The 13,790-nt window shown below is 46.2% G+C and overlaps 1 protein-coding gene across 2 annotated transcripts in view; it reads right to left on the bottom strand.

Annotated features, from left to right (window-relative positions):
* The window catches only part of CLIC6 (chloride intracellular channel 6), a 37,486-nt gene extending 35,324 nt beyond the window's left edge, over positions 1 to 2,162 (bottom strand). For both annotated transcript variants that reach the window (XM_031688329.2, XM_072968881.1), the window contains exon 1: positions 677 to 2,162. In XM_031688329.2, coding sequence (XP_031544189.2) covers positions 677 to 1,774 — 1,098 coding nt within the window. In that variant the 5' untranslated portion in view covers positions 1,775 to 2,162. The remainder of the gene's footprint in view (positions 1 to 676) is intronic.
* Positions 2,163 to 13,790: the final 11,628 nt, after the last annotated feature.

The raw sequence follows: 13,790 nt of genomic DNA, 5'->3' as shown, positions 1-13,790 counted from the left end.
AACTTCCTCACTTGTGTCTCTACAGAATCTTTAACAGAACCTTTGTTCTCTGAATCTTTGAAGGCTGAACATATGACATAAAAGCAGGTGATGTTTGTCATCAGCTTCTTGTAGTCTTCCAAAATAAAGGTTCAAATGTTCAATAAATATTATGGTAGTGAAATGAACTTCCATTTTCCTCCCAAACCTGCCTTATCGATTCTTCCAAAATGGAAAACCTCTTTGGAGCTGAAAATGTTGGCCAGCTCTGGGCCTCTGAGATTTGAGTCCAGGATACTGTCTCACATTACAACCTACCTGTTTGCATTTTTTCACTTCAAGTATTAGCATTTCTTTTGGCAGAAATTGCTTTGAACATCAATAGAGTTTGTTGCTTTTTTTTTTTTTCTTTTTTTAAGTTCTTTAACAACCTCCTGACTAGAAGAGCCAGTTAGGATTTTCAGGACAAAGGACAGTGGGATGCCGGACCCCACTTCCCACCCCAACCTTTTTGCTTCCAAACCCTCAATTCTTCCTCGTAACATTCCTTTTGAAACCAGGCTGCCCCGCCTCCCTCCCGCGGACAGAAGCGCTTGGTGACAATCAGGACGCCTAGAGTGTGATCCCGCGTGTCCGTTTAGGACAGGATCTGAGAAGACCAAGACTAGGCACGGGAGTTGGGGGAAGCGAGACTTACCTTCACGAAGAGGGTGATGTCGTGCTCCTGCCCCGGGGCCCCCTCGTCAGACGCCTCGCCGTCCTCCCGGCGGCCGTTCACCCGCGCCGGCTCCTCGCCGCGCTCGGCGCGCCCCTCCTCCGCCAGGTGGTTGCTCAGCTCGGCCTCGGGCTCCGCCGCCCCCGTCGGCGGGGCCACCTCCGCATCCGCGCTGCGGTCGGCGGGCTCCTCCTCGCCCCCGGCAGTGGACTCCTCGCCTGGCCCCTCTGGACCCGGCTCCCGCCTCTCTCCCTCGGCCTCCTCCGTCTCCTCCCGGGCCCCACCCTGGTCCGCGTCCTCACCGGCGTTTGCCCTCGCGTCCGCGGGGGCCGTTTCCTCCGACTCCGCTCCCTCCTGGGCCCCCGCCTGCTCCGGGGCGCCCGTCGCTGCACCCCGAGGCTCCCCCGCAAGCTCCCCAGGGCTGCACTCCGCGCTTTCCGCCGCCGTGGCCTCGGACGCCTCGGCCTGGGGTTGGGGGCTGCCGTCCCCTCCGTCCGGGGGCTCACCCTCGGCCCCGTGTGCCCCTTCTGCCCGCCCCCCGACCTCCATGCTGTCCCCCGCCGGCCCCTCGGCGTCGGTGCTGTCCCCCACCGCCCCGGGCTCCTCGGGCCCGCGCTCCGCCTCTCCCTTCGCCTCGGGGGCCGCAGTGTCCCCCGGCGCCCCCTGAGCCTCCCCGGGGGCCTCGCCCTGCGCGCCGCGCCCTGAGCTCGCCTCTTCCACCTGCTCCGCGCCGCTCGCCTGCTGCTCTCCCTCCCGGGCGACTCCCTCCGCCTCGGCCTCGCCTTGCGCTCCCCTGGCGCCCGGCGGCTCGGCCCCCGGGTCACCGCCCGCGCCCGGCGCCACCTCGCCCGCGCGCCCTCCGTCTGGCCCCGGGCCTTCTCCTTCCGTCACCGCGGCGGTCGCGGCTGCATCCGCCCCCTCTCCCCTCGGCGCCTCCGCCGCGCCGTCGCTCGCCTCCTCCCCCTGCACCTCCGGGCCGGCGGCCCCCGGCTCGCCCCGTCTCTCATCCTGCAGCGCCGGCTCCTCGGCCGGGCTCTGGGGACCCGGAGCGCCCCTCTCCGGCTCCCCGGCCTCGGCCATGGCCGCAGAGCCCTGTCTTTGACCAGAGATCCTTCCTTGACGCTGCTGAGGAGGCAGGTGGCGCTGGGCGAAGGGCGCGGTGCCGGGGACCACTGCGCCCCCTCCGAGAGGACCGCTGCTCCGGGCTCTGGCGGCGCCGGGGCGGTGAGCTGGTCGCGCGGGGCGAAGTCCTCTCGCCCCAAGACGCGGCGCCCTTACCCTGAGTTTAAGCTCTCTGAGGTCTTCCTCCACTTCTCGTGCTTCTCCCTGGTTCCGCGTCTGCTTACCACCTGGACCCTAATTCTGACCTTGGTTCCCTGGAAATGCACCCGCGGAGGTGCAGCGTGTGGCTGGGGAGGGCCACTTAGCTCCTACACTCCCTGAAGTGCCTGCTCCACGATCCACGAGCTGACCCGAAGTCCCAGGTGCCAACTTCATCCCCTGGGGGCTTGGGCGGGGTTTGCATCCCCCGCCTTTCCCCTTATTTGGGTGGCCTGAAATCCTAGCCAATGACGGCCGTTCCTGTGGCCCTTGTGGATTTTAGTGAAAAGATCCTGATTCTACTGGCCGCTTGGGTGTTTTATGGAACAACTTCAAGTTTTAGAGCCATTAAAATCACCCCCAAACACATACCCGGACACCCAAACACCTATTTCCCTACTTTCCCAGAAGTCAAGCGTTAAGCTCAACAGGTGCCCAACTGCAAGATGCCCCTGTACCGCCTAAACGTGCAAAAGCAGGGATGGTAAATCCTGGAAGAAAGAATGGGAGGCCACACCTCTCCTTCGAATTTCTGCAGGGCCCTTCTGAGAAGTTGCAGAAGCCCCAGCATAGAACCAAGAGGAGCCAGGTGATCTGCTTGGACCAGAGAAGGGCTTTGTTATGCATGAGGGACTGGCTCTCCTCTCTCCATGACAAATTCTAGGAGTTCTGCACTCAGAGGTTAGATCCATCATCTCCCTGGTCCCTGAAGATGCTGAGAATCTGTTTCTCTTTCTGGTTCTCCTAGATTTTCTAAACTCATGCTCAAAGCTTTTTTTTTTTTTTTTCCCTTAGAGTTGTGTTTTAGAGGCTTGGGGAGCTGAAGGTGGGGAGATGAAAGTGAAAAATTTGAAGGAGGAGAGCTCTGGAATTCACTGGATTAGGAATCTCTCCGGATCACAGACCAGACACATTTCTCTCTCAAAAAAAAAAGAAAAAAGAAAAGAAAAGAAAAGAAAAAGAAAAAGAAAGAAAGAAAGAACTTATGGTGAAACTTATGTAGTAAGTGTGTTGTGGAATCAAGCTGGATCATGTGGGTGACAGTGAGGAACTGGTTGCCCAGGGTGGCATAGTCTAAATGCAAGCAGGGATCCCAAACCAAGACTGATTTAACTTGTTAGGCTCTTAAAGGCTTTAATACTGCCCTGAGACTCATTAGTCTATCATGTCCACAGATTTTTCTGTTATCACTAAAAGATCAACAGGCGTGGAATCACACATTTGGCCAATCACCAGGATGTCTCCTTCTAATTCCCATTGCCCATTACTGATGAGTGAAGGACAGGAGCCCAGAGTCACTCAGCTTCATACCACCTTTCTCCAAGGTGGTGCCTTATTTGGAAAGGAACAAACCAGAAGCTTCGTCACCACAAAACAGCATCTACTCAAAATACGGCACTCACACACGTGAGCTAGACAAACCATGTCAGACACAAATCTTGCTCTGCAGAATCTCCAGTCACTTAGAAGAGGAATTCTGATGTGTTCCCACAGCAAGAAAACAGCCATCAGCCTTATTTCTTGAGGAAAGGGGAAGCCAGCACGTTCATCTCCAAACAGCAAGCACAGTACGGGATTAGAGACCCTTATGCAAACCCAGTGAGGCCAGATGTTTCAGAAAACAGAATTCTCATAAAGATGACTGAGTCTTTATAGTGTCAATTACAGAGCAATGCACACCACCCTGTGACTGAACACATTAATATTTCGGCAGAGACACAGATGAACATTCATCTTAGGTGGAATATATAAAAAACATAGTTTCAGAATCCCAGTTCAAGGTCACCACCAAATGAGTTCTGTTCAGTCTGGTTTTGCTTTCAGATGAGTTCCCCAAAACGCTTGCAGTTCAGAGATTTTTGGCTTTCAGAATATACACACGGGATTGTGGTCCTGTGACTCATCAAAGGGCTACAGGTTTATTTGCGCTGCTCGGAAACATCTGAGATCAGTTACATATATATGTTTGTTCTTAATAAAAAACCAACTGTCTCCAACACTCTGCTTTTGCAAAGAACCAAATTAAGACACAGACTTATGCAAGTAGGAATATTCCATAAATTTTAACTCAAGCAATATTATTAATTTATTTATTTTTAATTTAATCCTCTTAGCGATAAGCAGTGTTGTTAATCATAGTCATGTTATATGTTAGATCTCCAGAACTTATTCATCTTGCATAACTGAAACTTGGTACCCTTGACCAATACCTCCCCATTTCCCCTGCCCCCCACCCCAGCCCCTGATAACTACCATTCTGCTCTGTGTTTCTGAGTTTGACTATTTTAGATTACATGTATTCGTGAGATCATGCAGTCTTGGTCTTTCTTTGTCTGGCTTATCTCACTTAAAATAACGCCCTCCCGGCTCATCCATGTTGTCACAAATGGCAGGATTTCCTTCTTTTTTTAAGACTGAATAATATTCTGTTGTATGTATCTACCATATTTGCTTTATCCACTCATCCATCAAAGAACATTCAGGTTGTTACCAAATCTTGACCATTGTGAATAAGACTGCAATGAACATGGATAACCGCTCAATTTTTTTTTCATTTTATTGGAGTATAGTCAGTTTACAATGTTATGTTACTTTCCAGTGTACAGCATAATGCTTCAGTCATACATGCATATATTCCTTTTCATATTCTTTTTCATTATGAGTTACTACAAGATATTGGATAAAGTTCCCTGTGCTGTACAGTAGAAACTTGTTATTTATCTATTTTATATATAGTAGTTAGTATCTGCAAATCTCAAACTCCTAAGTTATCCCTTTCCACCTCCATCCCCTTCCTGGTTACCATAACTTTGTTTCCTGCGACTGTGAGTTTGTTTCTGTTTTGTAAATAAGTTCATTTGAGTCATTTTTTTAGATTCCACATATGAGTGACATCATATGGTATTTTTCTTTCTCTTTCTGGCTTACTTCACTTAGTATGACGATCTCCAGGACCATCCATGTTGTTGCAAAGGGCTTTATTTTATTCTTTTTTATGGCTGAGTAGTATTTTTATATATATATTTATTTTTATTTATATTATATATATATTTATATATTATATATAATTATGTATATATTTATATATATTATATATATTATATATATTATATATTTTATATATATTATATATATTTATATATTTTATATTTTATATATACACACACACACACACACACACACACACACACACCCAGAACTTCTTTATCCAGTCATCTGCTGATGAACATTTAGATTTTTAATGTCTTGGCTATTGTAAATAGTGCTGCTATGAACATTGGTTGCATGAATCCTTTTGAATTAGAGTTTCCTCAGATATATGCCCAGGATGGGATTGCTCGATCATATGGTAAGTCTTTTTTTAGTTTTTTAAGGAAACTCCATAGTGTTTTCCATAATGGCAGCACCAAACTACATTCCCACCAAGGCACTCTGCTGTAAAACACGGCTTCTACTCTCAGTCATCCTTTGCTTTATTTTTCTCCATATCAGTTATCTCCATCTGACGTACAATAAATATTACTTACTTATTATCCGCTAGGATGGTGGTTCCGTGAAGCAAGGATTTTTTGCTTATCGCTGCCTAGAACAGAACCAGGCACATAGTAGGCACTCAATAAATACAGGCTGATGGAGGAATACATGCATGCTTTCACATACGTATGTATCAACCTGAACCAGCTTCCAAAAATACTTTTCTCAGTTGGTTTTATACTTTGAAGGACAAGCTAATGTCACAAGACACTCTGTTCACAGAAATTCTTATCTACTGACTTTGGTGAATACTTTTAATTATTAGCAAAGGTTGGTCAGTTCATATAAAGAACACAAAGGAAATATCAAATAAATAGAGATCTGAAAGTCGCTGTGAAGTCACTTCAAGATTTGCACAGTGTTGACTCGTCAGCCAGCACCAGATTAGCTGTTTAAATACCAAGGAGGGTTAATCAGAGGTGACAAATTCAGGGATGGGAGGGAAGAGGCAAAAATTATGTAGTTTTTAGTAATTTTAGGGTTTTCCTACCATATATTATGAGGAAGCATGAAGCAGGGTAACTAGGGGGTTACAAAGAAGACCTCAAGGGCTTAAAAATAAATGATTGAAAGGTTGGTTCTCTTTGCTGTTTTCCCAGAACAAACAGATTCATTTGCACAGAGACTCTTTCCTTCTCTAGCAGGTCTCTGCTGCTTTCAGAAGACCCCTTGGGATGATGATTTATCTAGAACACTCAGATCACAGGCTACACTTAGGGCCAAACAGAAGTCCTCCTGGCACCAGTTTCTCTTCAAGCAGTGCTTCCTCCTCACCTAAGACTGGCCCCAAACCTGGCTTTGCTTAGTTACCTGTAAAGGTCTATTTCAGTTAGAAGAAGAATATTGCTGCAGAATAGCTTCAGCGAGGAGGCCAGATTGCAGCATGGACAGAGCATCTTGAAGCCAATGAAAACATTACACAAACTGACACGAATAATGCCATGTCAAACGGGTGGTTCCTCTGGTCACTCTCCCTGATTTAAATCCCACTTTAATCACATGTTAACTGTATCATTTTAAGTTTTCCATCTAGAGCAGTGGGCGTTATCACAGAATCATTGTCATTGTGGGTTTTAAATCAGAGAATGTGTGTATCACACTCAGCACAGTGCTGGCTATTGTTAACATGACGACCTCGTTGTTTGCATTGTCCCGGAGGACAGAGCTGTCACATCTTGACAGAAAGGAGATCCACAGAGAGCCAGGGCGACACTTCGTCCCATGGCAGTCATAATCATAAGTGCATCCTGTCACTCTTGAAAGTGTCCTAGTTTAGACGGTGAATTATATGGTGAACTCATCGAGCTGGAGAGAGTCTCTTCTGTTTTCTTTCCACATGATTTTGCCCTGTCCTCAAAACAAACTAGATTTTGAACAAATACTTGTTGGATGATAGAAGAGATTTTAAAAATAGAGAAGAGAAGGAGGGAGAGACTAAGGAGGGTGGGAGGGGAGAGGCAGGGGTGAAAGCCTCCAAATGTTTATTACAAACCACTTGCTGAAGCCTTTCTGGAGAGCCCGTAATCTGGGAGGCGTTGTGACCACCTCAGCCAGAACGTGGTCAGCCCAGGGAGAAGGGCAGGGGGGGAAGGATATGGAACCCTCATGCCAAGCTGGCTTCTGGGTCCTGAAGATTGTATTTCAAGGCTCTTATTCTCACATCACCTTCACTTCTGACACCAGGAGCAGGGTAACAACCCACCAGAACTAAAGACCGGAAGCCAGTTCAAAATCTTCCAACTCTATCTGCAAAGTTCTTCTTTGCATTTTTGTATTTTTCTAAAACTATACAATCTCCTGTTTTTGCTCTCTTACATGTTTTAGAAACTTGACCTTCTTTTGCTGTTTGAAACTTCAAGTTTCTGATCTCCTCTAGAACCCTGAAATCTAAGGTGATGTATGCTGACTTGATGGAACAGATCTGTGGTCTTGTGTTTGAAAGGTGGTTTTCAACTGAAGACAGGTCTGTCCCTCGTGGGACGTTTGGCGACGTTTTTTGGTTGTCATGATTGGAGCAGCTGCTGGCTTCCAGTGGGCAGAGGCCAGGGATGCTTCTAAATCTCCTCCAAAGCCCAGGACAGCCCCCACATAAAGAGTGAACCAGCCCGCAATGTCAAGCATTGTGTTAGAGGAAGCCCAGCCTCCCTCCAGCTCACTAACTACAGGCTTTTCCATAGAAAATGCCTTAATCCCATATGTTGACTCCTCCAGAAGCTTGGAACAGTAGATGGGGCGGGGGACGGTATGTTGTGTTAGGGAGAACTGTCACCCCTTAAATCATCTGCATTTTACTAAAGAGTCCAGATGAGAAGCTTTTTAGGATAATGCAGAAATTATGAGATTTGTATCTAGAAATCCAGGCTCAGTCCTAATTCTGCTGCTTCCTGGCCATGGGTGATACACCAGCTGCACTGGATTCTTCTGAACATTGAAAGAGATAATATGTAAAGTGTTTTGTAGGCTATGAAATTGCTGCACAATGACCAAGAAATGTTATTAATTTGCTTCAGGTAACGGCTGGTCCTATTTTGTACTGCTGGAATACTGGAATTGACCTCACTCTGCTATAACACAGGACATTTGTCTAAAATATTAATCCCTCAACACTTGACAGAAAGCCAGCATTCATGGCCCTAGGCATCCATTGATACATAAGGGTTTAGAAAATGCAATTTCCTAAATATCTGTTTCGTACAGGAAACACTGGTGCCTTTCTCAGGCAGCCCTAAAAACAATCAAAAGGGGTTCTGGAAAGATCCCAATGCCAGAGGTGTTCTTAGCAGGGGAATCTGAAAAACCCCAAGGGATGTGGAGGTCTCTGTGGTGACGCTCACTCTTAACGTGTCAGGAGCAACAGGTGGAGTTCTGGGGAGCACTGATACCTATGTGTAATGTGACTTCCTTCTTGCTAGCTATACAACTTGGGGCAAATTACTTCCCCCACTCTGTGCCATGAACTCCTCTTCCGCCCTAGCAGGGATGTTATAAGTCCATGGGTGTAAGGTATAGTCTATCCTCACTATTTGAGGATTCAAATACTTGATAAAAATCTTTTTATTTGTATACATTTGCAACGCCATTTACACTGTATTTGTAACCCCCAAATCAATACTCCAATGGGGCTTTTGTGGTCATTCGCAGACAGGCATAGAGCAGTAAAAAAAATTAATTTGGGTCGCCCAATGCGCAGGTTCTCACCTGAGGTTTAATGAGGCTGTGCTCTGCCTTCTTCCTTCAGCTCTTCTGCTGCAAACAAGTTTCCTTTTCACAGTCTGTCCCATGTCAAGTGTTTTGCGCTTTTTGTTGATTTCACTGTTTAAAATGGCCCCCGAGTGTAGTGCTGAAATGCCGTCTGGTGTTCCTACGTGCAAGAAGGCTACAGATGTGCTGGAGAAAACACATGTGTGAAACAAGTTTCCTCCAGGCAGGAGCTGTTTCAGTGCTGTTGGTCATGAGACCAATGTAAGTGGATCAACAATATATATTAAATAATATGTCTTTAGACAGAAACACACATAAAACAAAGTTATATGTTAATGAAAAAGTCGTGATCAGAGACCCTGTATTTCTCTTAGGACCAATGGTTCAGTATTTGCTAACTCAGTGTTCACAGCAACTTGATAGCACCAACATGAATAACAAGAATCAACTGTGCTTAGAAGGATGCCTGGCACAGAGTGATGACCCTTGAACATTACCACTGAACTATTATTATTTGAAAAGTTCTCACAGTCAGTGTTTTTGGGTTAACAAAGATTGTTAGTTTTATGAACCCCATGGAAATGTATTGTCTGTAAGTCAGCTAAAGAATGAATTGGATTCACCTTTATCACATGGTGGTCCAGGCTGCCTCCGTCTCCCACCTGGACCACTGCAGTAGCATCCTAACCCTTCTCCATGACTCCACACTTGTCCCTCAAGTGGGTTCTCAACCGTGGCAACTTGGGCCATCCTTTAAAAATATTAGCTGGATAACCCCACTCCCCTCAAATCCCTCCAATGACTTCACCATATACTGAGAACTAAATCCAAGATCTTCTAGCAGCCCTGAAGGTCTATGGAACTTGGGGTCACCTCCCACTCCCTCTCTGATCTCTGTGTCCGGTCTCACTGTCCCCTATCACTGTTCCACATCAAATCTAAACCCAGTCCCCAGCCTGAAACTCTCTACCCCTGTCTCCACATGGGCCACATTCTGATTTCTTTTAGGTCCTTGCTGAAGTCACCTCCTCAAGGCCACCTCCCCTGGTTGTTCTGCGCAAAACATCCACTCCGCCTTCTCCATCCTCTTACTCAGCTCTGTTCTGTGTGTTGGTTTTCTGCCTCCCCCAAGACAGGGAGCTCCAGGAGGGCAGGGAGCCTGCCCCTTGTTCACTGGTGTCTCGTCAGCACCTAGAACAGCGCCAGCGTCCTGGAGGCTCTCGATAGTCGTGCAAATGGATGCTGTTCTACCGAATGGACTTGACTGGCCATCCAAGTTGACTGGATGTGTTAGGACTGTTTGCACAGCCAGTGCTTTTTCTTAGAGAGCAAATGTCCTGCTCAGTCAGCCAGCCATCAAATACGTCTTAACTAGCAAAGTTCCTCTGTCATTCCGGCCCAGGTGGAGGTGAGCTAGGAACCTCACTTGTGAGCTGTCTCTAAAGTCAAGATTGAAATGCAGCCACCTCATTTTTCTTTCCACAGACCCTTTTGCCTCATTAAAAGGAAGTCAGATAGCTTCCTCCTGGGCCTCTCCCCTTCACTTGATCTGCCCAAGGACCACAGAAGTTTCCTCATGCCAAAGGGGTGAGAAACTTTTCTGGCTTTTCCCACCTCCATTCAGTCCTGATGCTCAAGCCAGAGGCCCTTCTCCCCTCTGCAGGGAGGCCTGATCTCAGTCCCCACAGAGCCCCAGGGGCTAAAGCTTGGAAGGGAGACACCCCTGGTCTTAAACTCCAAATTCCTCAGGGGGAGTTCCCACATCTCAGCTCTCAGCAAGTCCCCATGTGGCTGGTTTCACTCCCAGCCCTGTCCTGGGACCCGAGCCAGCCCCCGGAGAGCCTGAGCTTGGGGCACAGTTCAGCACCACTGCACCACCCTGCCTCCCCTAGGGTGGGCTAACTTCTTCTTTAATCCTCAGGACAAAAGCAAACCAATTCTACCCTTCCCCAGTAACCCAGGGCAGCCTGCCTGCACCTGTCTTTTCAGTGAATCCAAGATAATTGACCAGCCCTTCCTCTGCTGATTCATAGACAGCATCTCTCACCAAGAAAAATAAAAGAAACACACCCTTAACATCCAGCGTGGCTCCCCTCTGGAAGGCTCCCGACGACATTGGAAAATGAAAGCCAGCCTTTTAAGCTTTCATATTTAAGTCCTTGATTTCCCACGTGACACTCATGACATTCATTATTATATAGGATGGACTTTAAACAAAATTTCAAAACAAGCCAAGGGCAGACCCAATCCTTCTTTCCCCCTTTTCCTTGCACTTGGTATCTGGATGCCTTTGGACGTGTCTCTTAACACCTTCAGTCCTTGGTTTCCCAACCTGTTCTATTGGGAAGTGATCCCTGCCCAGCTCTTGCAAGGTTATTCAGGACTAAACAAGACATCTCTGTGAACAGAACCATGAACTGTGGACACACAAAGATAAGGCACATTCATCAGCCCTTCAGTCCTCTAAGGCAGCGGTGTCCAACCCCAGCTATGCATCAGAATGACGGAGATGTAGGTCAGGAAGAAAGACCCCCAGGCCCCGTCTCCAGAAGGGATTTTCCCAGTGGGTCAGACTTGGGGCCCTGGAGTCTGTTCCATAGATTGTGCAGGAATGTCTCATGCTTTTCCAAGTTTGAAAAGACTGCTCTTCCAAACATGTATACCTGTATGTGAACTTGGGCCAGTGAGTTACCATCCCAAAGGAGTATTTGCCCAGTAAGTCCTATCTCTAGCTGAGCAATAAAGGCTTTGCACCGATTAAAATATTGAAGGTATTCAAGATCAAGTGAGAAAGCTATGTTTCAGGTAAAGAATCTTTGACAGTTCTCTGACGTTAACCTAGGTGGGACCTTTGCCCAGACAATGTAATAAGGTATATTTGGACTATATGGGTTTTTGTAGTGAAGGAGTGAATGAAGAACTTGGTAGATCAAAAAGAAGTTTAGGCACATGGGAGCAAGAGGGGAAGCCCTAGATTCTTTGCAGTGAGAAAAAGATAGACTTCAAAGCAAACTTCTCTGGAGATCTTTTTTTCCTCCCTCAGCGGAGGCACTGCGGATTGAACCCAGGACCTCATGCAAACCAAGCGCATGCTCTGCTGCTGAGCTAGACCCCCGACCCTGGAGATTTTCTTATATATATATTTATTTCTCCTTATAAACCTAATTGGTTTTTAAGGCGTTACTGGTCTGTATGTCTCTGGTGCACTTATATTCATTACATCAGAAAAAGAAATCCTGTTAGGGCAGCGCAGAAGCATTTGATATATGTAAAACTTGAAAGCTGTTTTATAAGCCTGTCTTCAAACCAGGAAGTTGAATTTTCCCAGAGTCAGACTGGCTCATGTTTCAATAGAAACTCAGAGCCCACAAAATACGGGTTGTGTTTTTCTACCCCTGGCTAAATTTTCTTGCCTTTTCCCCCCCTGCTTTTACTCTAAGTGTATGCACACGGCTATAAATTCAGGTGGCAGCTCTTCCAGATTGAGATAAAGTTCAATGTTTCACCTCCCCGAGGACTTCGGCGGCTTTGTTCACGTTTCTGTCATGGGATTTGAAGGCATCATTGTTAGACTGCGGTAAGTAAGCTGAGCAGTTTCTGAAGTCACAGAAAGGACCAGGGATCACATAGCTGCTTGAAATAGGCAGGTTACACACTAATCAACAGCTGTGAGTCAGCAGAGAAAAAGCCGGGGCTCTGTTTTCTGTGTGGACATAGGAGTCGGCAAAAAAAGCGTTACCCACCCCTCTTTTAAATGTAATAGCAACAAAATGAGCCGGATGATCTAATTATAACCAGGCGCCAAAATCAAAGTCCTCAAAGGATACATGCATAGAATTCAGCAGGTTCCTTGGGAAAATTCCTATTTTTGTATTCACGAAACTCAAATTGAAATTTACCAGTTCTTTCAATTATGAATTTCACGAAACTCAAATTGAAATTTATAATTTCTTTCGATTATGAATTAGGGGGAAATAGTAATAATTATATCTGTGACTATGTCCCCAGTTAAAATCACAAATATTTTTATATCTCATTCCAGACGTGACTTACCTCAAAGTGTCACATGTGCTCCTTACTACGCCAAAATTTCAGTAGTTATTAGGTCTGCCTCTGGATCTTATTTGATGTGTTCATAAAGAAATACATATATTACTTCATTGCCTCTTATAGTTCTTGTTAATCACACATTTCTTCTTAATATTTGATAACTGTATCTCAGTGTAATTGGCTTTCTTTTCTAATCCTCTGCATTTTATTTTACACATTAAAAACATTCAAAGAAGAGTTCACTGGACTAGCAAAGATATCCATAGTTCAGAAACGATTAAGAACACTTGAACTAGAATTTGTTTTGCAGTTGTATTTTAAATGAAACCTGTATGTCTGTCTTAAAATGTTCCTATTCTTGGCTTCTCAGCAAGAGGGGTGTGAGTTACACAGGGGTACTGATTTGTCAACATTATACAGATAATGAAAACAATCTAAATGTCCTTGAACCGGGGAATGGATGAAGAATAATGCAACACTTTCCAGTAATAAAAAGGCATAAGCTATTGAAATGTGCAACAACATGGGTGAATCTCAAATGCAGAATGAAAATTGGAAGAAGCCAGACTAAAAAGGCTACATGATTTCATTTATACAACACTATTTCCAAGCCAAAAACAGACAGAAAATAGATTAGTAGTTGGCTAGAGGCAGGGAGTGGGGTCAGGAATTGCCAATAAAGGGCACAGGAGATTTTCCAGGGCTGATGGAATTTTTGTATTTCAGTATATGTTAATTTACCTAGAAGTGCTGTAAATACAACTTGTATGCTAGTTTTATGAGTATCCCCTGTCTTCCAACTCTCCCCAAGGAGATTGGGGTCCGGAAGCCCCATCCTGAGCACAAGGGCAGCCCAGCACCTCCCACCACCTCCACCCTGTCTCACGTGGTTCCCTTTGGCTCTGAGCGCCTGTGCCTGCCCCACCCCCACCCCATCTCTACCTGCTTCTCCCCCCTCTCCTCCTCATCTCCCAGGAGAGCCCAGCGTCTT

This window comes from Vicugna pacos, chromosome 1, assembly GCF_048564905.1.
Source record: "Vicugna pacos chromosome 1, VicPac4, whole genome shotgun sequence".
In the NCBI taxonomy this organism is placed as follows: domain Eukaryota; kingdom Metazoa; phylum Chordata; class Mammalia; order Artiodactyla; family Camelidae; genus Vicugna; species Vicugna pacos.
This window is presented reverse-complemented; position numbering and strand designations above follow the sequence as displayed.